The sequence below is a fragment of the Thermothielavioides terrestris genome, chromosome 3, assembly GCF_000226115.1.
Source record: "Thermothielavioides terrestris NRRL 8126 chromosome 3, complete sequence".
Classification (NCBI taxonomy): Eukaryota; Fungi; Ascomycota; class Sordariomycetes; order Sordariales; family Chaetomiaceae; genus Thermothielavioides; species Thermothielavioides terrestris.
The window spans coordinates 2,260,880-2,284,087 of record NC_016459.1 but is presented as its reverse complement, the minus strand read 5'-3'; the positions used below and the strand labels follow the sequence as shown (position 1 = coordinate 2,284,087).

Genomic DNA, 23,208 nt, shown 5'->3' with positions numbered 1-23,208 from the left:
ACGGGTGGATGCCTGAGGTGTCAACTGATCATTACCGCAGTACTCGGTAACCGTTCAGTTGGGTTGCCGCATCGCACCAAAGCGGAAAGCTGGAGCCAATCAGGACACGCAGCAAGCGTGCACGGCCCCAACTCCGAGCAAGCTAGCGTGAACTGGAACAACCACCGCACAGCGAGCGCATCGCTGCAATTGACAATCGACACCATCAGACCTGCTCCGAGCCATTGGCATCGCGGCACCACCAACGCCAAGGCATGTACACATCTGCGTTCGACATTGACCATCTACCCCGCCGAAGCTGACCAAAGCGCAGATGCTGTCTCGCCGGGTCATGCGGGCGTCGCCGTTTCGAGCGGCGGCGCTGCCGGCTGCCGCCCGACGACTTCCCTTCATCCAGCAGCGCGGCTTCCTTCCCGAGTCCATGGCCGGACGATCCAAAATCGACGAGAAATACCCCGATTCCGACTACCCAACGCTCTCGCCGGAGGAGGACCCGGACATGGTGTGTTGAGGTTGCCGCAGACATGGGCCTGGCGCCCAGCGGGGACTGAGCTGACGATTTTCGCGCAGAACGGCGGCTACATCAACCCCCCGCGTATCAAGCGCCAATTCCGCGATCCCCATGCCGACTGGTGGGACAAGCAGGAGCGCAGGAACTTTGGCGAGCCGGTGCACGAGGACCACGATATCCTGGGCATGTTCTCGCCGTACGAGTACACGTGGATTACCCCGGGCAAGGGCCTGTTCCAGATCGGCGTCTTCGTTGCCGTCTTCCTCAGCGTGTGCTACGCCGTCAAGTTGACGTACCCGGACCGGGCCAGCTACCCACGGGAATTCGAGGGTGGCTTGGAGAGGGAACTGGGCGGACCTGGAGGCGTCAGGGCAAGTCACCGACCGCACACCCACCCAGGCCCCCAGCTAGTCGACGCGCGAGCTGCTAACAATGCGGTCTAGGCCAGAATGCCGGGTGACCCGGACCCGTGAACACGACGGTAGATGGTGTGTATATATCCGAGTAGCCAGCTAACAATGTTCAATCGAGCTCCTTTGTCACGTCGGCTTGACCTGGCTTTGTGAAGCACCGTATGGTGCTCGAGTGCTCGAGTCGAGGTCTACTTGGGGTGCGCCGGGGAGGGTGAGGAGGAAGGGGGATTCGAAGGAATGCACTCAGCAGAACAATTTTGCTGGAAACGAGTCTGTGGCAGGAGCCCATCCCGGTTCTTTAGGGCCTGGGTGCAGCAAGCGCCGCCATCATTTTTTCCCCACCAAGAGCTTTTACGCCCGGCCTAGAAAGAAGCACCAACTAGGTGCGGACGGGCAACCAAATGCGAGCGCTGGCGCTGTCGGGTCTCTAACCTGGGACCTGGGATGGAATTCTAGACAGGCAGGCGGCCATCGCCCGGCGCGGCTGTCCCGCCCTTGCCGCTCCCTCCAAGGCCCTTCGGACTCCGCAGCTCTGCCCTGCGCTTGCCGCTCACGGCATCTGGGTCCATCTCGGGCAGCTCGACGCCAAACAACTTCCCCCTAAGCAGGCTCTCGATGGCCAATGGATGGACATCGCTCAGAACCGAAAGCGGGGCGCCTTCTCCTCTCGGCACGGTCGCAGCGTCATGGACAGGAAGGAGCGACTGCCACCGGAACGTGACCTCGCGCGGCCTACACTGCTCTGCTCAGCTGCCACCGAGCAACCCCGCTACCTAGCATTGAGGAATGGAGGCCAACAAAAGTGGAGGTTATCTGCTAGAAGCGTCCTGGGCACAGGCCGTCCCGATTCCTTGCCAACCATCGTCGGACGATATTTTGGGTTTTCGTTTCTTTTCCTTCTTGTCCCCCCATTCCGTCCAGCTTGCTGTGTCGCAATCTCTTCTTGTCTCTCCTTGGCTTAGCTGCTGCCTCTCTTCTTCTCTTGGTGCGCCTCCCTCCATTTTCATCGAGCAATTCTTAGCTGCCGTCGCTCCGGTCCCGCCCGCAGCCACGCCCCGCCTGCTTCCTCTGGGCCGTGGAAGCATTCGCCGCCAGCTCTGTGCCTTGGAAGGATGCGGTACGAGGACTGGGATGTCATCCTCTTCCCTACTGGCCGTGACTCAAAGATACCCTTGAAAGAGTTCAAGGTTGCCTGCCATGTCGTGCCCGACGTAGAGCTGGCCCACATCCACGGCCCCGCGGGGGTCCCCGTCATGACGTGCTTCGTGCCGAGCCTGCCGCCCGGTGTCCCGTTTCAGATCTCGCTGCACAGCTGGCGCCGCCCGGAGATCAGCCAGTTCACGCGCACGTACAGCAAACACTCGGATCTTGTCAAGTTCGAGGCTCGGATCATGATCGATGGACGTCTGGTCGCGTACGTCAGCCAACTGTGCGAACTCCCATGCAAAACAACGCTGACCAGGGCGAACGAGCAGCTCCGCCATTCTCGACCGCGATGTCAACGGCCCGCACCTAGTTACGAGCACATTCGGTGCGTTTGCTGCGCTGTCCGGAAGACTTTGGTCAATGCTAATGGCGAGACGGCACAGAGTTCACGAAAACGGGCGAGTTAGAACGTTTGAGATTCCCCCAGTTTCGTCGCGAGCTGCTGTTCCAGAGCCACTGGAACCCGGGTGATGACATTGGCCGCATCAAGATCATCGTCAGCGAGGGATTCCCGCGAGACTCTCTCTCGGCTCCGATCGAGAGAGTCAAAAACGTCGTGGTTTTCTCCTTTCAGCACGCTCCGCTAGGTGAGTGTTTTGTGTCTTCTTGGTCTAGTAGTGATGCCACACGTCGACTGACCGCTAATGGGTTTCTACAGAGATACTCGAAACTAATGGTATCGCATGGCCGAACCCGTCCATGTGGCGCTGTGCGGTCTTCAACTCGGCGATGCCAGTGCCGACGTATCAAATGGATGACGGCGTGAGCTCGCACGCCCATTCCCCTGGCAAGAAGTCGTTGCTCCTGAAGAACTTTAAGAACCAGGGGTTCCCGCCTCCGGCCACGGCCAGCGGCATGTGCCAACCGCAACCAGGCACCGGCGTCTTCGCCAATCAAGCCTTGCAGGTGCCATACCTTGGCCGAAGCACCATGGGATCCGTTGGCACGCCCTCCTACTCGGAGCTGTCCGCCGAGTCGGCGTATGCCGACTGGTTCAGCGCCATGACAAGTGGCTCGTCTGGCAATCCTTGGGATGAGAAGGCATTCTGCGCCGCGACCGGTCGGAATCCCAGCAAGCAGCCGTCGGACACGCTCATGGCGGACTACGACTCCTCGCAACAGCCGGAGCCGATGCACATCTCAGGATCCAGCCTGGAGGATGACCCCATGTGCCTAAAGGTGCCGACCAACACGCCGACGGGGGTGCCCACAGACGACGGGCAAAACCCACCGTTCCCGACAACGCAGCTAGGAGTATCTCTCCCTTCCGACTTCACGTCGTCGCTGACGCAGTCGCTCCTTAACCAACCGTTCCCGCTACCTAGCCAGCAGCCCAATCTCTTCTTCCCGCAACCCGAGGCCAAGGCCAGCAAGGAAAACCGTCAGTCGATGCGCGGCCCGGTCGATGCAACCATGCAGTCAGCGACAGCCCAGGCCGGCACCTCCGGGCCTCGCAGGGCCTCGCAGCAGTTGTTTGGGATCAATGGACTCGATGGCACCCTCCCAGTCTCCACGTCTGACGACCGCGCAGGGAAGGACGACAATACCTCCCCCGCCCTTGAGACCCTGTTCCCCGGCAGCTCGCGAAATGACTCGGCCGGCGAATTCGGCTCTCTCTTGGCGAACCTCGGGTGCCACAATGCCGGCTCGTCTTTGGCAACGCCGAACAGCACAGGACAAGCGGAGCCAGGCTCGTCCAACGCTCCCAATGGCGTGGCTGCGCTAGGCAGCGGTGGTGGCGGGACCAACAGTGCCAGTGGTGGCGGCAACGGCAGCGGCAACGCAGTCGCCAAGCGGACGAGGAACTTCACGCCGGCGTCGGTGCGGGCGATCGATGAGGAGGACGAGCCGCGCAGAGCGAGCCCGCGTGTGCGGGTTGCTGGATATGGGGGAGCCGATATCCCCGGCGATGTTGGTCAGTGAGCAGCTGCTCGATCACCAAATCATGGCGCCATTGAGTACGACATTAGTTTCCAGGCAGCCGGGACTTACCTACAAGGGCTTCCGCTTATTACCTACCTTAGCCCAATCATGTCTTTTAGGGGGGTGGGAGGGGAATCGTGAGGGCGAGTGGATGTGTGAGCATCGTTTTCCAGCGACAGCTTGGTCGGGGGAGAGTTTACTGACGCCGGCATATCTGGCTGGGTCATGTTGGTCTGGGGAGCGCAAGTTTACTGTGAGTTTCTTCTACGCTCATCCAACCCCTTGCCTTAGCCAGTTCAGGATGGGACTGAGCGGCTGGCTGGCTGAGCCAGGGGCGTAGTTAATCACCTACGTACATGTAGTGTATAATCAGGCTCCCCCGTGGAGCAACTATTATGGACCGAATGCGACGGCTGTTCAACGATCAAGGCAGCGTTGTGATGGTTGGTTCTTGACGGAGCTTTGAATCTGGAGCGAGGCGGCCCCGACGTTGCGTACAGCCATAGTTATTATGAGGTACGTGAGGATCCATGATGTGCGCAATCAAGACCGAACAATCCAGGCGCGGGAACATGAGATGTTCTACTTGTCGCGAAAAAACCTCTTACAGAGAGATCACATACCATTAGGTAAGCTAATGGGACAGAAGCAATGCTTTGACTCGGGCAGAGAAAAGCAGCCCGAAATCGAAATCTCACCCCGCCCTCGCCTGGACGCGAAGCGTACTACTGCACCCTTTGAGTCACAGTTGCTGCGTCCTATTTCTGACTCGACAGGTGTTTATGCGCGGTGTCGAAATGTTGCACTCGATGCGGATTGTCGGGTCGACACGGAGGACTGCTTGCTCACGAGCCTTCCTTTTGCGCAAAGGCCGCCGGTAAGCCCCAGGGCTCTCAAAGGGCCCGATCGGCTCGACTCGGGATGGTCCTGGGCAAAGACGAAAAAGAACGGGCTGAAACCCGGAGCCGTGACCACGTGGTGGGTTTGTCCCGATGCCATCCCGCGCCGTGTTCGCTGAACGGTAGGTACCTAACACGTGCAGTATGGGCGGCTGCGTTTACGGAATACGGAATGCTGTGTAACTACGGAGCTCCCCGTACTGTACTGTAGTGGCGGTCAGAAGGATTTCTCAGCAACTGCGCCGCACAGTCGTCATTCAGGCGTCCAGAGAGTTGCCTGTTGGGTTTGTGTACTATCCGTTCCGTCGGGAATTCCGTTGCATGCACGTCACTTCGTGTACGGGCAAGATCGGGGCGGCTTCTACCGGCGCCCGACGAGGCGTGGGGGCGGCTGTGCGCAACAGAGGAAGACGGAATCGATCGAACGGCGGGATGGATTCCATCTCCCCTGCGCTGCTCCGGCTGACCAAAGGCGGTCCATCAGATCCTCGAAAGCGCAAGCCGGAGATAAGGCGACAGGCAAGGTAATGGAGCCGTTTGGACTCCGACTGGGAAGGGGGCCGGGAAACTTCTGGAGTCCGCAAATGTGGATCGCGGACTTCGAAAGAATTTAACGTTAGGCCAAGCATTGGGCTGAATGCGGCAGGTCTGGTTGGCCAATTAAGCGAGCAGGCCCCTGCCCTCCGGGGTTATTATTGGACCCGTGTCCGAGCAAACGCCGCGCTGCTGGCAGACAGTTTCCAAGTGAAGTGAAACTTTCCGTCGAATCTCCATTGGCAAGGACCAACATGGGCCCGACTGCCGAGATTTCGCGGAACTTTGAGTCAAACCCAAAGCGGAATTTTTTCATCGCTAACGCTAGTGGAGTCCTAGCACAGGTCGCTTCTGAACATAGGGGTTCGTCTGAATTTTCTACTCGTTGATGACTGGCGTTTGTTTTTCTTTTTAAGTTCTTCCGGTCTCTCGGACAGATTTGCGACGCGTGTACAACTAAAGTGCCACGTGCGAGTGTCGAGCTGAGCGAAAGGGGCGCCGACCCGATTGGCGGCGGAAAGCCTCCGATAACGTCAACAGAAGGCCTCGCAACATGGCTCAGCCTAGCCAGTCGGCAGGACATTGCGCCGCCCCCTGCTTTGAGACATCCCGATGGAAGGAGAACCCAGGGCCGGGGGCCGGGGCCGGGGCCCGGGAAAAGGAAATGTGCGAGCAGGGCTGCGTCACTCGGGGTCGCTCAACGGGGCAGCCCGGCTTCCGCATTGCCAGATCCACGGATTAAACTAAGTGGAGCTATGTTAGCGTACCGTAACTTAACTCCGTGTGTGGACTACACAGTACACTAAGGCTCATGGGGGCTTTTAGGGCGGATTACGACAGGAGTCCTTTTCGTGTCTGGGCATGTTCTTCATAAACGCCACTCCCCCCCCCTTCGGCTGCTGCGATGCCTGGTTCTCTCAGTCGTTGACTCGCGGTGATCTTATCAAGTGGTGGCGGTTACCCAGGTCACTCGACCCGAGGTTTTCTCAGCCCCTGTCCATCCATCCCTTGATTCGCTCCATCCAAGAGCTCACGGTCCCATAACAACATCCGCCGCCCAAGAACGTTCAGTCACCATGGACCACAAGCCCCGGCCCTCGAGCCAACACCACCTCGACTCCGAAGTGCCGACGCTCGCCCCCAGCCAGACCAGCCTCTCGGACGACGGCAAGATATCGGCCCGGGGGGAGCAAACCGACCTCGACATCGGCTCGACCAGCGCCGTCGACGCGCCCGCATTCGACGAGAAGCGCATCGAGGAGACGCACGATGAGAGGAACAACGCGCTGGACCGCCAGGCCACAGCCGCCTCCAAGACGGGAGCCGGCCTGGAGCAGGCGCCAACGCGGGAGGACGGCACCGAGTACCCGAAGGGCGTGAAGCTCGCCATGATCGTGCTGGCTCTCTGTCTAAGCGTGTTTACCATGGCGCTGGGTATGTCTTCCCTCCACCCCAACAGCCGAACCGAGCTGCCTAGCTCCTGAACCCCAGCTCACTTTCGCCTGCCAGACAACTCCATCATCGCCACCGCCATCCCCAAGATCACCGACCAGTTCCACAGCCTGCCCGACGTAGGCTGGTATGCCAGCGGTAATTTACCCCCCCTCCCCACGCCCAGGCCCCTTTTTACCACCGGCAATTAGGCACTGACCCCGCTTCCGCAGCGTACATGCTCACGACGGCGGCGCTGCAACTCCTCTTCGGCCGCTTCTACACCTTCTTCTCGATCAAATGGGTCTTCCTGCTGGCCATCTTCCTCTTCGAGGTCGGCTCGCTGATCTGCGGCGTGGCGCAGAACAGCGTGACGCTCATCGTGGGGCGGGCCGTGGCCGGCATGGGCGCGGCCGGCATCTTCTCGGGCGCGCTCACCATCCTGGCCTACTCGGTCCCGCTCGCCAAGCGGCCGATCTACACGGGCGCCATCGGCAGCATGTACGGCCTGGCCAGCATCTCGGGCCCGCTCATGGGCGGCGCCTTCACCGACCACGTCACCTGGCGCTGGTGCTTCTTCATCAACCTGCCCGTCGGCGGCGTCACCATGCTGGTCATCGCCATCTTCTTCCCGGACCCCAAGCGCGACACCACCGTCGGCGGCGGCGACACGCTGCGCCAGCGCATCATGCGCTTCGACCCCTTCGGCACCGTCGTCTTCATGCCCGCCATCATCTCGCTGCTGCTGGCGCTGCAGTGGGGCGGCACCGAGTACGCGTGGAACAGCTGGCGCATCATCCTGCTCTTCTGCTTCTTCGGCGTGCTCATCCTCGTCTTCGTCGCCATCCAGATCCGCCAGGGCGACCGCGCGACCGTGCCGCCGCGCATCATGCGCAAGCGCTCCGTCTGGTCCGCCGGCTTCTTCATCCTGTGCCTCGCCGCCGCCTTCCTCGGCTCGGTCTACTACCTGCCCATCTGGTTCCAGTCGGTCAAGGACGCCAGCGCGGTCGGGTCGGGCCTGATGAACCTGCCCATGCTGGTCGCGGTCGTGCTGGCGTCCGTGGTCGCCGGCGGCGCCGTCTCGACGTGGGGGTACTACACGCCCTTCATGATCGCGGGCAGCGTGGTGGCCTCGATCGGGTTCGGGCTGATCACCATGTTCCGGCCGGACACGAGCGAGGGGGTGTGGATCGGGTACCAGATCGTGATCGGCGTCGGCATCGGCATCAGCTTCCAGCAGCCGCTGATGGCGGTGCAGACGGTGCTCGACATCGCCGACGTCGCGACCGGCACGTCCGTCATCGTCTTCCTGCAGACCCTCGGCGGCGCCCTCTTCGTCTCCGTCTCGCAGAACGTCTTCACCAACAAGCTGGTCCACTACGTCGCCGAGTACCTGCCGCAGATCCCGGACCCGTCCTTCATCCTCGGCGTCGGCGCCACCGGCGTCCGCGACGCCGTCGCCCCGGCCCTGGTCCCCGCGCTCAAGCAGGCCTACAACGACGCGCTGACGCAGACCTTCATCGTCTTCACGGCCCTGTCGGCCGTCAGCCTCCTCGGTGCCCTCGTCGTCGAGTGGAAGAGCGTCAAGGGCAAGCCGGTCGAGATCGGCATGGCTTGATTCTGACGCCGCGGGGGGGTTGTTGTCTTGGTAGCTGTTCGTGGTCTGTACGAGATACCCATCGTGTTTTTCTTTTGCATCATCAGGGTCATGGCATCAAGAGGCGGGCTCTTATTAGACGGCGTTTGAGAGGGCTGAGCATAGAAGGGGTAAACGTGGCTGGCGGGCAGCATACAAACGTTGCTAGAAGGGGCTCTCACATCTTTAGTGTAATACTCGGGTGGCGGTTGGTTCCCAATACAATCTCAACTTCACATTGGCAGCCAAGTGGGCATGTGGTTCGTTGTCGATCGCTTTTGTTGAATTTGCTCACCAAAGCCGCAAGCAAACGCTGGGCCTCTGCATATTGGGATCATGCAATCTCGGTCTGAAGCCCTGGCCATCCATCCTCAAGGAGGTATGGAAGCAAACAAGACAGGCGTAGCAACGACATGTGGTTCAGATCAAGCCTAGCTCCTTGCTGTGATGCGGCAGGTTGAGTTCCACTGAAGACTTGTGACGGCACTGACGGGTCGTCAGCTCGGCCAGGCCCAAGCAGTGGCGCCACCACAGTCGGACCTGTGACGGCGAGTTCTCAACCCCCCACACTAATAACCCTCTGACACCTAGTACGTCTCCGGCGCCTCGTCGGCTACCAAGCGCACTCCTCTCTCCCGGAAGGCAAGTGCCAGTGCTGAAAGTTTTGCCTCGCCTTCGCTCTCGCTCGTGACCCCGTCCACGGGGCTGACCGAGGGACACTGGTCGACCACGATCTCGGCGAGGCGCGGGAAGTCGCCGACGCGGACGGCATCCAGCAACCCCTGCAGCGGCATACTGTTGTCGATCATGTCCCCGCGCAGCCGGAGATGCCGCAGAGAAGGCGCGAGTGCCGACGCGAACGTGTCCTCGGGCGGCGCGCCCTCCTCCGTCCCGAAGCAGTGCACGTGCGTGTCCACCCGCTCGAGCGCGCCAAACTCGCGCAGGAGGTGCGCGACGGGCGGGGCCTGGTGAGGATGGTCCTTCAAGGCGTCCTCTTTCAGGCGGTAAGCCAGGCTCTGAAGGGTTCCGCGCCAGGGCTGCAGCTCGGCGATGACGGCGGCCAGACTGAAGAACACCACGGTATGTTGCTGGATGGTGAAGCGGGATAGCTGCGGCCCCACGAGTTTCATCAAATCCTGAAAATACTCGAAAGGTAGCCAAATGTCGACGAGGCTCAGCTCGGTGAGGCCATACAGCGCAGTGTCGGCCGGCATCATCCAACCCAAGACGGCACTCAAGGGTTTGGTCTCTATCGAAGTTTGTCGCCAGCCGTGGCATTCAAGAGTCTCGAGACTAGACGCCTCCCGGAGGATGGGCGCCATGTCGGTTATGGTGTGTGTACTGCTGCGCCCGTCGTTGTTAGAGAAGCATAGCCATTTGAGAGATGCTAGTCGTCTGGTATTGCCCAGAGGGCTGAGCATGAAAGCATATGCCATGCCGATAGTTGCAGGCATGAATACCGCCGTGCTTGTCAGCTTTGGCGTCAGATGCAGGAGCAATGCGGCCAGCACCCCAAGCCGCTGGTACGCGCTATCACGTGGGAGTGAGTATTGTCAGAACCAGCCCGGCCTGGGGCACCGGGCCGGCCCACCGAGATTAGGATCCACCGGCTTGCTGCCCAACTGCCGCCTAAGACTGGGCTCCTGATCAGGAGAACTCTCCTACAATACATTATCCTGAACACCACGATTGATCCTAGTTGTATATATTGCTTGCGTCGTGATAGCTTTATCTTCCTAAGCCTACGTAGCGGTTCCAACAATTAAGAGTCTTATTAGCTCGAAAACCCAGCCCTATCTCTAAGTATACGGCCCTACGTATAGCGTTTAGTAGCAACTACTATATCTTCGAAAGCTGATACAAAGATCGACATTATCCTAGCTAACCTAGATAACTAGGTAGCTTAGAACCGTAAGTTCGTCAACAAGGTCAAGTATCTCAACCTGCTCGACTACTTCGAAAGCAAAGCGGAGCTCCTCCCGAAGCCTACAATGGCCGATACCTACGATCTTACCTATAAACGTATTCGATATAAGCTCTAGGAATATATCGTTGAACTATAGGCTTCTATACTAGCTATAGCTATAGGAGCTCTAGCCAATCTAGGAGCGCCTATTATAGGCGAGTAGTAGCCTAGTACTGCCTCTATAGCCTAGGATAACGATATAGATTCCTAGACCCTCTCTAAGAACAAGGGTCTATAAAAGTAGCCTAGTGTCGAAGTACTGAACGGCTACTAGAAGAAGCTTTATAACGAGAGGGAGAAGTGGTTTAATAACAATATCGCTATCGTTATTTTATAGGTTAAGAAGGATCTGGACTATAAGTATAAGGACTATAAACGTTAGACTAATTACCTTATTTAAATATTGACCTTTATAACTACTATAGTAGTAGCCAACTATCGGTCTACCTACTTTATAGAGTATACCGACCTTCGAATATAGTATAACAACCTTAAGAAGACTATTTAACTAACTATTAAAACAATAATAGAGCTTTAAATATATATTTATACCTACCTCGATATATTTAAATATCCTAGGAATATATATATTAAGGAGGCTAATTTCGAAAGGTAGCTCGTTAAGTAGGAGAACCTAATAGATAAGGCCTCCTTTTAGAAGATAAGTAAGGCGAAGGATCCTAGCTTATAGTTCAACGAACTAATAGTTATATTAGAGAAGCTATTCCTAAGCTTTATTTCCCTCTATACTATAAGTAAGATAGAGATCCTTAAGAAGCTAACCTTTTAAGTTATAGCTATAGAAGTCTATAAAGGTATATACCTATTCTTTGAGAAGGCGTCTAACTGTATAGAGAAAGGTTCCTTCCTAACCTATAGCCCTAGAGAGAAAGAAAATAAGGACCTTAAGCAACTAGAAGATTAGGAGGATCGCCCTAGGTACTAAGCTAGTTGTAAAGAGGGAGCTAGAATCGGCCAATCCTACTTTAAATGTAAACTAAATACGCCTATAGCCCTTAGTACCTCTATAAGGTCCTTGAGTATATTAAAGAAGTACTATATATATAATCACTTCTATCTAACTAAATGGTACTACTACTTGAACCCTAAGAGTATATCGTCTAGGTAGGAACCTAGAGAATACGTTAAGGCTTATATAAAGGCCAATTTAAAGGCCAATTCAACTCTGTGAATAGAGGCTAATAGGCTCTAGATAAAGAGGTCTAGGAGTAGCCTTGCTAACGACGTAAAGAGCGATATAAACGAAGATCCACTATTATATTGACTAGCCGACTACTTTAAAAGAGCTATAGCTATACTCCTAATAAAGGAGCCTAAGGTCCTCGAAGTAGATATAGCAGATGTTAATGCTTTCGAAGAGGGCACTGTTCTTAAAGAGAGCACTACCTAGGAAGAAGGTACTGCCCCCGAAGTAGGTATCGCCCCTAATATAGGCAACGCCCCCAATGTAGGCACCAACATTATAGCGATGTTTAGCTACTAGTATATCGTAAGAATATAGCGATAGAGAGCTATAGGTAAATATATAGCGAGCTTCGTTATAATCCTAGCTATATTCTAGATAAGCTAGAGATATCCCTTAATCAACTTAGTAATCCTAGATTTAGGGTCAACTATTTATATTGCTAACTATCTAAGTAGGTTTAAAAGGCCTCCTAAGTTGGCTATACCTAATGACTATATCTAGGTAGGCGAGTACCCTATTTAGATTAAAAGATATAGCGAGATAGATATTAAACTATAGAATGACGAAGGTATTATAGTCTTTATACTATACAATGTAGCTTACTGTCCGACCTTCGTATATAACATTATATCGTTAAAGTAGCTTAACCGACGAGAGATCTAGTAGGACAATAAGCTAGAGAGTACGCTAAACTACCCACTTAGGCACTAAGATTATATACTCCTCGGATATACTATAAAGAAGCTCTAACAATATATCCTTAAATATATATCTAAGGATTATACGCCTATAGCCTTTGCCGCCTAAACGAAGAGGCTTAATCACTAGGCTCACTATATAGAGAGTATAGTAGATACTATAACTTAGTACCTACGCCTCGGCTATATAGGCCTAAGGGCCTTCAAATACTTTGTCAATTGCTTGTAAGGAGGGCGTATCAAAGGCGTACCAACGTTCAAATATAACGGCTATAGCCTTAGCAAGTCAAAACGTAGGCCTAATCGCATTCCTAGGCCATTGAACTACGGCCTAGGCGATAGGATCGCCCTAGATCTATACCCTTTCTAGGAAGGCCGATAGCGCTTTAAATATCTACTATTGGCGATAGATCGCTATTTAGGTATAATATAGGACTACTATCTATACGACCGTAAGGCTCTAGGTATCTTAGCAGCTATTAAATACCTTGCTATACTACTTAAAAGACAGTATTAGCTATATATCAAGGTCCTAGAGTATAACAACGAATTTATATAGACGAGCGCTATTACTACCTAGGTAGAGAGACAAGGTATCTAAATAGAGCCTTCAACGCCTAATATACCTATATAGAACAGAGGCGTTAAATGCTTAGGGGGTATAATCAAAGAGAAGGCTAGAACAATGGCTATCGGTATACAGTTGCTAAGGCAACTATAACTAGAAGTTATAAAGGCTATAGTATATCTCTATAATAGGACATTATCCTTAACAATAGAGTAGATAACACTGCTAGATCGCTTTTATATCTTCTTTACTAAGAGAGATAGCCTAAGAGCCTTAGAGTATAAGCTATACTAAGGGTATTTAAAGGTCTATAGTTATAAGGTATACGCTATAACAGATATAGCTAAGAAGAAAGAAAGGCACTTTAAACAGTTCTAACTAAGAGCTTAGATTGGCTATCTCGTAGGATATAATTCCTCGAATATCTATCGTATCTAGAACCTAGCTACCAACTAAATAGTATATATATGTAATATAATCTTTGATAAAAAGTAGATATACCTAGGTGATCTAAAACTTATAGTATAAGACATTCCTTAAATAGACCTTAAAGAGCTAAAGCGCTAGCTCAATGCTAGAGGCGCTAATAATGCCAATTAGCTAGATAATAGCGATTTTACGTCTATAGCTAAGGAAGAGGATATAACAAAGGCGTTTAGTATACCTTTAACAACTTTCAAAGAACTAGAAGAGAGCCTAGCTACTACTAAAGAAGTGTTAAATACTATTGTAGTAAAAGGCGACGCTATAGGCACTTTCCTAGAGTTCTAATATCCAACTCCTCCGCCTACTTCGCTAAACGCTTTAATCGTAGCTATCTTTCTAGGCTTACGTTCGCCTAGAGCCTCTAAAGGAGCGTTCTAGCTATAGGAGGCCGCCTTTAACGTAGGAACGTTAGGCCTTAGAGCTATTAAACGTAGGTATTTAAGGAGGGTCCTCTATATAGAGGAAGAGAGAGAAGAGCTCGTCTAAAAGAGTAAAAAGAAGGTTAAGAAGGTAGTCGGTACTATTAAAAAGGAAGCTAGTAGCACTAAGAGGATCTCCTAAAAAGAAGTCGATTGCCTATAGTAAGAAGGTAAGTTTAGATCTATCTATTAGTCGATGCTCCCGCCTATACCTTGATAGCACTTTAAACTTAAAGATTATCTACTAGGCTAGCTATTCTTAAAAGTGGAATATAATCATCTTCAAAGCTATAAAGTAATAGGCTCCTAGGAAGAGATTCGCCGTTATAATAAGGAGGTCTAAGGCAAGTAGATCCTAGATTATATATAGGTATACGTCTATAAGTTCAATAAGAGTAGGCACCTCGTTAAGTATAAGGCGAAGCTTATAGTATATAGCGATCAGTAAAAGAAGAGGTTCGCTAAGGAGAACTATATAGCTATACTCGCTATATAATCCTTTAGAACAGTGCTTACTACTATAGCGAGGTTTGACCTAGAACTAAAGCAATTCAATATAGTTAACGCCTTTGTTAATATAAAGATCGATAAGGACATTTATATAGAGATACTATATAGCTATTATAAGCTAGGAACTATTTTAAAGCTGAAGAAGATACTCTATAGCCTATAGAAGTCTCCCCTCCTCTAGCAACGAGAGCTAATAGCTACCTTAAAGAACCTAGGGTTCTAGGCTATACTATAAGAGCCCTATATTATAATGAATAAGGGCATTATTATCTTCTTCTATATAGATAATATCGTCTTTACCTACTATAAGAAGGATTAGTACTGAGCTAACGAAGTAATTAGCTAGCTATAAGAAAAGTATAAACTTATAGAAAGAGATAACCTCCTATAGTTCCTAGGTATAGAGATTTATTATAACTGTAAAAGGCGTTTAATTTAGTTCGGCTAGACAGTATATATCGAGAAGATTGTAAGGTTGGCCTAGGAAGAAGGAGAGCTAGAGACTTCAATAGCCAAGGGCGAATTGCTCCTATACGACGATATTACTAGCTATAGCTCTATTAGGCTCTATTAAAGGAAGATCGGCTCAATCCTATATACCGCCGTCAATATACGCCTAGACATTGCCTTTATAGCCTCTAAGCTTACGTAGTTCAATTAGAACCTAGGACCTAAATACTACTATATAGCTAATTAAGTACTATAATACCTTTATCGAACGAGGTTCTAGGCCCTCTAGCTAGGAGGAGGAGATATCCTAATCGTAGCTAATAATACTAGCTTCGCCAATAACAACATTAATTATAAAAGCTTATAAGGTTATACTATTATTCTATTTAGAGGGCTAATCACCTAGCGAGCTAGTAAATAAGATATAGTAACTATATCGACTATAAAAGCCGAGTTATTAGCACTTGTATAAGCAGTGAAAGAAGGTATATTCCTTTAGCGCCTATTAAAGGCCTTAGAGATCTATCTAGATAATAAGATCCTATTAATCTAGTATAATAACAAATAGACGATCCAGCTAATCAACGCTAAGATACCTATACTATAGACAAAGCTGAAATATATCGACATTTATAACCACTAGCTATACTAAGAAGCTTAGAACAAGAGGGTTAACGTAGATTATATGCCCTCGAACTAGATGTTGGCCGACAGCCTAACGAAGGCGCTAGAACTAGAGCCCTATAGGAAGTTTATAGAAATGCTTAATCTAGTAGATATCTAGGCCCTTATCGAGATCTATACCTATTAGGCAGTGTAGAAGGAAGAAATATAGGGCTAGAAGAAGGCTCTAGCCGAATAGAAAGTCCGGTTTACAGTATAATACGTAAGATTAAGAAGGGTAGGCGTATAAGGCTTAGTAGATCAAGGCGATAGTAGAAGGACCTCAATACTATAGAATTGCTAGATCAGGAAGGACGTAGTGTTGGGAATAGCTTTATAGATTACTAGATTTGGTAGGCCGGAGCCGGAGGCTCGACCTGGGGGGGTGTGTCAGAACTAGCCCGGCCCGGGGCACTGGGCCGGCCTACCGAGATTAGGATCCACCGGCTTGCTGCCCAACTGCCGCCTAAGACTAGGCTCCTGATTAGGAGAACTCTCCTACAATACATCATCCTGAACACCACGATTGATCCCAGTTGTGTACATTGCTTGCGTCGTGATAGCTTCATCTTCCTGAGCCTGCGCAGCGGTTCCAACAAGTATTCCCTGACGGCTTCCGATTCCGAGATCAGGTCACACCAGAATGGCGGCCACGCCCCGGCACGCAGGCGGTCCATGACTTCTTCGATGACGGGGCCAGTGCGCGGGTAGACCGGGCTGCGATCTTGAGGCGACTGAGTTACGACAACCTGGAAGACGCTCGGTCTCAGGTCGGCGCGGTCCAGCAGGGACCGAACGAACAAGCCAAGGGTGTCGCGCCGCGACGTGGCGAGGGCGTGGAACAGGAACGGTTGGGCGACCGTCCGCAACAGCCTGCATGTCAGGCACAGGCTTCGCAGGGCGACCTGCTCGTCACGCTTGGGCGGCGCAAACGCGGCCTCTGCGTCGTGCTCGGCGTAGCAGTGCAAGCAGAGGAGGCGGCAGATCTCGGACAGGAGTTCCACGGGAAGGATCATCAACCCGGGCCCCCGCGGCGTTGAAGGTGCACCGTGACCGTGGTTGGACGGGTCCAGAGATTGTTTCGTGCGAATGGCGAGCTGCGAGGTGGTGAGGGGCTGTGCGTCCATCATGGAATTTTGCTGCCGACGAAACTCGGGTCGTCGGGCCTCGCTCTTCGGGATATTATCGAGACTCCCGGAGCCCAATGTTTCGCGTGCAATTCGCAGACTTCTTTGTTCATCGCTTCTTCTGCCGGGTTGTCGACAGAGGTTGTATGGTGTTCGGGCCTGAACGGTTAATCAAAGTCTGTGGAAAACAAACGACGGTATGGGATCGCAACCTTATCAGTCTTACCCGAACGGAATGATTGGCTCTTTCTCAGATTGATTGCACTTCGTGATGGGAAAGCTTTGGGCGGTGGCTCTGGGCCGACGGGTTTAGGGCTGCGATGCAGCCAGGCAGCAATTATGGGGCGGAACACAGCTTCGATTTCTGAGACGCGGGGACATGCATTCGATGATGAGAAAACATGCACCTTGAGGAATGCGAAGCGGCCAATTCCCGCCAAACTGGCACCCACATGCATTTCATCCATTCCCTGAGAAGCTATGCAAGCAGATAGATGAAGTTGGAGAGAGCCTCCCCCTATATCCTGAACGCCGACCACGTCTAAAGTCTACCGGGTATCTAAAGTCTACCGGTTATGCGAGTGTGTGCATGCAAAAATGCGCCGTGTCCAAGCAAAAAGTCCAGAGGCCAAATCTAGGTGCCAAATGTATAAAGCGCATGCGCCTGACCTGCATGTCCGCGGAGCCATGACAGCAGCCACTGCAGGCCTCCCCAACTCTAAAGCAGACCTAGCTATTCCGAAGCCTCATGCGTACCTGCTCCCCCATGCCGATAAACGCAGTCCCGCTGCAAAGAGAACACCCACGGTCGGGTGCGACGTGGCCCGTTCCTGGACGCCGACACGAGCGTCTCGGTACCCGTGTGAAGCCGGGATATTCAACGTCCCATCTCATTTCGCTGTGCCGTTGACAGTGATCATGTTGAACGGCTCAACCGGCTGCTGCTTGATAACGGCGTCCAGGCAGCCCGCGCTGGCAGCCACGAAGCCGAGGTACGGTCTCTGACCCAGGGTTAGCTCACACTCGTGGGGCGGTAGCGGGGAACTCACGCTCGGATTGAGGACCTGCGACTGGTACTCGGCGTGAAATTGCGTGCCTGGCAATATTTTAGCATGCGAGCACCCAGCAAGAGAGATCCGTTCTCGTCCCGAGACACGTACCGATATAGAAGGGATGGTCCTTGAGCTCGAAGATCTCCATCCGCTGGCCCGTCTCGTCTTTGCCCACAAAGTGTAGGCCGGCCTTCTCGAGCGTCTCGACAAGCTCAGGATTGATCTCGTATCGATGTCGGTGCCTCTCTTCGATGACCTCGACGCCACCATACAGAGACCGCGCACGCGACCACTCCGAGTCCGGCTGGAAGATGGTCTTGCGCAGACCCAGCCGCATCGTGCCGCCCATCTTCTCCCGGTCGAGCTCCGGCATGTTCACGACCACGCGGTCCTTGGCCTGCGCGTCGAACTCCTCCGAGGTCGCCTCCGGCATGCCGCACTTATCCCGCGCGTATTGGATGGCGGCCACCTGGAAGCCCAGGCAGACGCCCAGGAACGGGATCTCGTTTTCCCGTGCCCACTGGGAAACCTTCATCATGCCTTCGGTGCCGCGGTGGCCAAAGCCGCCCGGGACGATGATGCCCGACGCCGTGGACACGTCGTGCCAGGCTTTGTGGTACTTGGTCTGCGCGGCCCCGCCCTTGTTCGTTGGCTCGAGATCCTCCGAGTTGATCCACATCAGGTTCAGCTTCCGGCGGATGCGCATGGCCGAGTGCTCGAGCGCCTTAACGACCGAGAGATAGGCGTCTTGGCAAGTGACGTACTTGCCCACGAGCGCAATCTTGACCTCGTCCTGGTAAATCGGCGTGACGACGGTCTTCCACGTCTCCCAAAGATCCGCGCCCCGGGCCGCCATGGCGGGCGAGATGGTGACCCGGTCCAGGGCGAGCTTGGACCGGAGCTGCGGGATGAGCTTCTGCTCGCTGAGGAGGAGTGGGACCTGGTAGATGGTCGGCATGTCCCGCACGACGAGGACCTGGTCCTTCTCGACCTGGCAGTGTAGGGCGAGCTTGGCGATGGTCGACTCAGCCAGCGGGGTTTCGCACCGGCAAGCGACGATATCCGGGATCAAGCCGTAGCTGCGGATCGACTTGACGGCATGCTGCGTCGGCTTCGTCTTCTGCTCGCCATGGACGGTCGGCACGTACGAGACGTGGATGACCATGAAGTTGCCACTGCCTGCTTCGTGACGCACTGTGCGGGATCAGTCCTGATTTATACCGGATTGAGGACACAAGCTTCGGCGTTCGAGCACGTACGTTGGGTGAGAGCCTCGATGAACGGCATGCTCTCGATGTCACCAATAGTGCCACTGTTTGAGAAGAAAGTCAGGTATGAGCTCTGATTGGAGGAAGGCGGGGGATTCTGTGGGTGGTCTTCCGCTCTGAAGGTCGGATCTCGTCTCGACTCGACCATCAAGACAGCCAACCTCAGGTCCCCCAAACCCACACTCACCCGAGCTCAATAATGCAGACATCCGGCTCATCGGAAGAACCGTCGACAGGGATCTTGGACACGCGACGGATCCAGTCCTTGATGGAGTCGGTGATATGGGGCACGATCTGGACCGTCTTGCCAAGGTAGTCGCCGCGGCGCTCCCGCTCGATGACATTGAGGTAGGTCTTGCCGGTGGTGATGTTATGGTCGCTCGTCAGGCGGACCGAGAGATACCGCTCGTAATTTCCGAGATCGAGGTCTACTTCACCGCCTGCGGAAGGGAGTCAGACATTTATCTGCAGCATTGCGGTCGGCTGTTGCGGGGAGCCACGAACCGGAACACAGGACGAAGCACTCGCCGTGCTCGGCCGGGGCCATGAGCCCCGCGTCGACCGAGACATAGGGGTCGATCTTGATGCAGCTGACACGAAGACCGAGCGTTTTCAGGAGCTGTGGTCGGGCCGGTTAGATACGCGCTTTTGGAGCTGGGCGCGGGTAGCGGGGGTAGCGGTATCAGCGCACCAGGCCGGTGGACGAGGCAATGATGCCCTTCCCAACCCCTGCCGCCGGTTAGCAGACGCTGTGATGCGGGACTGGTGCGCTCGCGGGCGGCTTTTCGGAATACCTGAGATGACACCGCCGGAAACGAGAACGTAACGCATCTTGAGCGGCCAGTCGAGTTACGATGGAGGGGCAGGGCGAGTTGGCTCAAGTGCGATAACGGTTGGCGGTGTGAAACAGGGAAAATTTTGGACGCGACGCGCTGCTCGCACTCAAAAAACGGTTATCCTTAAAGAGGTCCCGCCAAGACTAATTTCGGAACCTACCGTTTACAAGTATTTACAAATGGCCAAGGGGTGAGCGGGGCCGCGACGACGTCGAGCAACATCAACAACCATCAACAACGAACAATTGCAAAGACTCGTTGCAACAACTTTACGATACCTCAACCAAATCGAAAAAAAAGAAAACCGAGTTAACCCGCACCCTAACCTTAACCCGCACCCTAACCAAACCCGAACCCTAACCAGCGGGGGGCTGGCGCCGCCCCCCGTACCCCCGGCGAACTAACCCGTGGCTAACCCGTGGCGATAGTGCAAACCCCTTGGCGATCTTGGCGGGGTACTGACGCTGTAAAAACATTGCCGACAATTGGCCGAAATTAGTCTTGGCGGGACCTCTTTAAGATCCAGCCAAAAAACTCGAGTGGTGCGGGGCAGCGGCTGCCTGGGAGCTAGTATAGGTACTGTACCAACCTGAATTTACGGATTATCCGTGCAAAATACAGGCATCCATGGATCTTGCCCGCCCTACCATCAGCTGCTCCACAGCAGTTTCACATGGCAGACCTGGTTCAGTCGCGGATCTGGGGTTCATCTTGAACTGTCACGAGTTTCGTTCCTCAAAGAGACCAAACTGAGTTTTAGGGAGCCGCTAACTTTCTGTGCAGAACGTCACCGTCTCGATGGCAGCTCCCAGATCATGAGAGGCGGAGCGCCACACCCAAGGCGCCTTGAATCGTCACACCCAAGGTCCTTAGAATCAGATCGGTTGTTAAATGCTTGCGTCACTCTTCTCGCGCTTGTCTCAGGACCCTGACCAAGAGAAATTCGCTGATTTGGGACCAGCTGATAACGTTAGGCAGAAAGGCGGGGTCCAGGCACCTAGGAACGCATTCGGAAGGCGGTGGGTCGGCAAGCGAACGTGAGCTTTCTTGCCACCGTGCTTTCCGTTCATCGCGACCTGGGAGTGTCTCGCCGTCTGGCATTTGCTGTTACCTAATTTGGGAAGCCTGGCCGGGAAGGAGTCCGCGAGTGCCTTTGATTGAATAACGGATGTTTCACGACAACAATTTGCTTTGCAAGGCATCGGCTTTCTCCCTTGTTCGATTGCATAACCACCTACCTATATTACCATAGAATATCATGACCATGGTATCGTCAGCAATCAACATCCGTGTCATTGCCAAAAGCTCTGGCTCATCATCTCCCCTGCAATTCATCTTCACAGTTATACACTCGACTAAATTCGTAGAGTTTTTTGGATCTTTATCTTTATCTTTATTTTTTGTACATAGTACTAGAAGTTCTCTAGCCGAAGTTCTCTAGCCAACCACCAGCTCAACTCGAACACGTCCAACTCGCTGCCGCATCCACATTCCCCTTGCCATCCCAAACCGCCTTCTTCGGCCACGCGCAGATCGGTCTCTGCCGCTTCACCCCCGACGCTGCATCCAGCGGGCTGTTCCACGTCGTCGCCACAAGACGGTCCACCGGCCTGCCGTGCTCCACCCACTCGACGAGCGCCATGAGGGCGTCGTGATCGGCATCCTCGAACCCCGGCACCGACCGCACGCTGCTGCCCAGCACGCCCGCCTGCATCGCTCCGCCAAAGTCCCACGGTGCGTCCACCGACGTGCCAAAACAGTGTCCCATCCCAGGGACCAGAAACATCCTCAGAAAATCCGCCACCCCATCCGCCGCCGCCGCCTTCTCCTCCTCCTTCCCGGCCCTCTCCCCTCCCGCAGCACCGGAGCCCCCCCTCCCGCCACCGGCCCCAAGCACCTCCACCACCCTGCGGAAGAACAGCTCCGTGTCTCCCGCAGGTATCTGCCCGTCCGCGAGGCCGTGGTACAGCAGCAGCTTGCCGCCGCGCTGCCGGACGCGCGCGAGCGCCGCGAAGTCGGCCGCCGTGGCGTTGCCCGGGTCCGCCGCCTCGGCGAAGGCCACCACGCCCGCGTCGAAGGTGCGCCAGTCCCACCCGCCGTCGTCGTACAGGAAGTCGCGCGCGTAGCCGACCCCGAACGGCGACGGCTCGTCCCCGCCCAGCACCAGCCACCACTGCGGCTCTGAGCTTGGCGTCAGGCCTGGGTGGAGGATGTTCGTGCTGGCGCTCGTCTGGTTTTCTCTGTTGTGCTCGTCGGTGGTGTTGGCAGTGGCCGGGGCGACGAAGGGGTTGTAGATGTTCTGGGCGGTGTTGATTTGCGCCTGGGTGAGGCACGGCGCGAGGGTGTTGTTGGGGGTCGTGCTGGGACAGAGGAGGCGGGTGAGGTCGGGCTTGCAGAGTTCCGGGCTGCTGACGATGCCGTCGGCGACGCCGTCGGCGCTGTCGCATTGCCGCGTCACCTCGTTTGCGATCAGCGACATGTCGGCGAGCGAGAGGTGCTTGCCGTCCGTCGCCGGCAGGTTGTACAGGCCGGCCTGGGTCAGGTAGGTGTTGAGGTGCGAGGTCCACCACGCGGGAGCTCCGATGAGCGCGCCGTCAAAACTCTCCGCGAAGAGCTGCAGCTCCTTGAGGCCCTGGCGGCCACCGGTTGAGCAGCCGCTGTAGTACGAGCGGGTGAGGCGCTGCTTGTCGCCGTAATAGGAGCTCACGAGCTGCTTGCCGAGCACTGTCGAACCGTGCACAGCTCTCCAGCCCCAGTCGGTCTTCTTCTCGGGCTCGCTCCGCGCCCAGGCGCTGTCGGTCGTGCCGGAGCTATGCCCCGTGTCGGTGGATAGGGAGGCCATGCCGGAGCGCGGCCCGACAGCCCTGACTTTGCGTTAATATTCCCGCCTGAAGGTCAAGCAATAGATGGGTAGGTCTCACATATCCAGCCAGTTGATCCCCCCGGCCCATCCCCCATTCCCCACGACGAGGAACCTCGAGTTCCATTCATCCGGTAAGAACAGGCCGAAGCGGTAGCTGCTCGACGCCGAGCTCTGCACACGGACTGTGACCGCGCACAGGGCGGGCAGATCGGTCGGGTCCGTCGGATACGCACTGTCGGCCACGCCCTCGCCGTACGTGCCGCCCTGCTGCACGACGGCGACCTTCTCGACTGTGGCGCCAGCGGGCACGGTCCGCGCGAACCAGGTGCTGTTGCATCTCGAGCCGCTGCCGCTCGGTGCCGTCTGACGGTCGCGCCAGAATCCCGAAGAGGCCGCGAGGGCGTTGGCAACTAAAAAGAAGACCGCGATGGCGGCAAGTCCTCTGTGGAGAGCCATGATATCACCAGCGCTTGTCGCGACCGTCCTGTGTTTGGACACTATAATCAAAGAGTACTTCCGTGCGGCTGTCCGTTCACATACCA

General features: G+C 54.6%; 6 protein-coding genes across 6 annotated transcripts; 3 read left to right on the top strand and 3 right to left on the bottom strand.

Annotated features, from left to right (window-relative positions):
- The first annotated feature begins 73 nt into the window (after positions 1-73).
- On the top strand, positions 74-1,341 carry THITE_2117090 (uncharacterized protein). The gene is made up of 3 exons (XM_003654201.1): positions 74-502; positions 571-882; positions 955-1,341. The coding sequence occupies exons 1-3, from the start codon at positions 314-316 to the stop codon at positions 982-984; spliced, it is 531 nt and encodes a 176-aa protein (XP_003654249.1). The 5' UTR covers positions 74-313; the 3' UTR covers positions 985-1,341.
- Positions 1,342-1,869: 528 nt separating this feature from the next.
- On the top strand, positions 1,870-4,309 carry THITE_2117088 (uncharacterized protein). Its single transcript, XM_003654200.1, has 4 exons — positions 1,870-2,338; positions 2,400-2,455; positions 2,514-2,717; positions 2,789-4,309. The coding sequence occupies exons 1-4, from the start codon at positions 2,037-2,039 to the stop codon at positions 4,051-4,053; spliced, it is 1,827 nt and encodes a 608-aa protein (XP_003654248.1). The 5' UTR covers positions 1,870-2,036; the 3' UTR covers positions 4,054-4,309.
- Positions 4,310-6,427: 2,118 nt separating this feature from the next.
- Positions 6,428-8,838, top strand: THITE_2117084 (uncharacterized protein). The gene is made up of 3 exons (XM_003654199.1): positions 6,428-6,920; positions 6,996-7,076; positions 7,151-8,838. Exons 1-3 carry the CDS (start codon positions 6,563-6,565, stop codon positions 8,533-8,535), a joined length of 1,824 nt encoding a protein of 607 aa, XP_003654247.1. The 5' UTR covers positions 6,428-6,562; the 3' UTR covers positions 8,536-8,838.
- On the bottom strand, positions 8,839-10,170 carry THITE_2117082 (uncharacterized protein). The gene has a single exon (XM_003654198.1). It carries the CDS (start codon positions 9,873-9,875, stop codon positions 9,141-9,143), a length of 735 nt encoding a protein of 244 aa, XP_003654246.1. The 5' UTR covers positions 9,876-10,170; the 3' UTR covers positions 8,839-9,140.
- Positions 10,171-15,864: 5,694 nt separating this feature from the next.
- THITE_117774 (uncharacterized protein) lies at positions 15,865-16,647 on the bottom strand (the record flags this gene model as incomplete). The annotated part of the gene is made up of 3 exons (XM_003654197.1): positions 15,865-15,897; positions 15,949-15,971; positions 16,065-16,647. The coding sequence occupies 3 exons, from the start codon at positions 16,645-16,647 to the stop codon at positions 15,865-15,867; spliced, it is 639 nt and encodes a 212-aa protein (XP_003654245.1).
- Positions 16,648-17,079: 432 nt separating this feature from the next.
- THITE_2078736 (uncharacterized protein) lies at positions 17,080-23,122 on the bottom strand (the record flags this gene model as incomplete). Its single annotated transcript, XM_003654196.1, has 10 exons — positions 17,080-17,648; positions 17,697-17,743; positions 17,808-18,893; positions 18,959-19,011; positions 19,155-19,407; positions 19,472-19,586; positions 19,659-19,696; positions 21,277-22,033; positions 22,085-22,667; positions 22,725-23,122. 10 exons carry the CDS (start codon positions 23,120-23,122, stop codon positions 17,538-17,540), a joined length of 3,441 nt encoding a protein of 1,146 aa, XP_003654244.1. The 3' UTR covers positions 17,080-17,537.
- Positions 23,123-23,208: the final 86 nt, after the last annotated feature.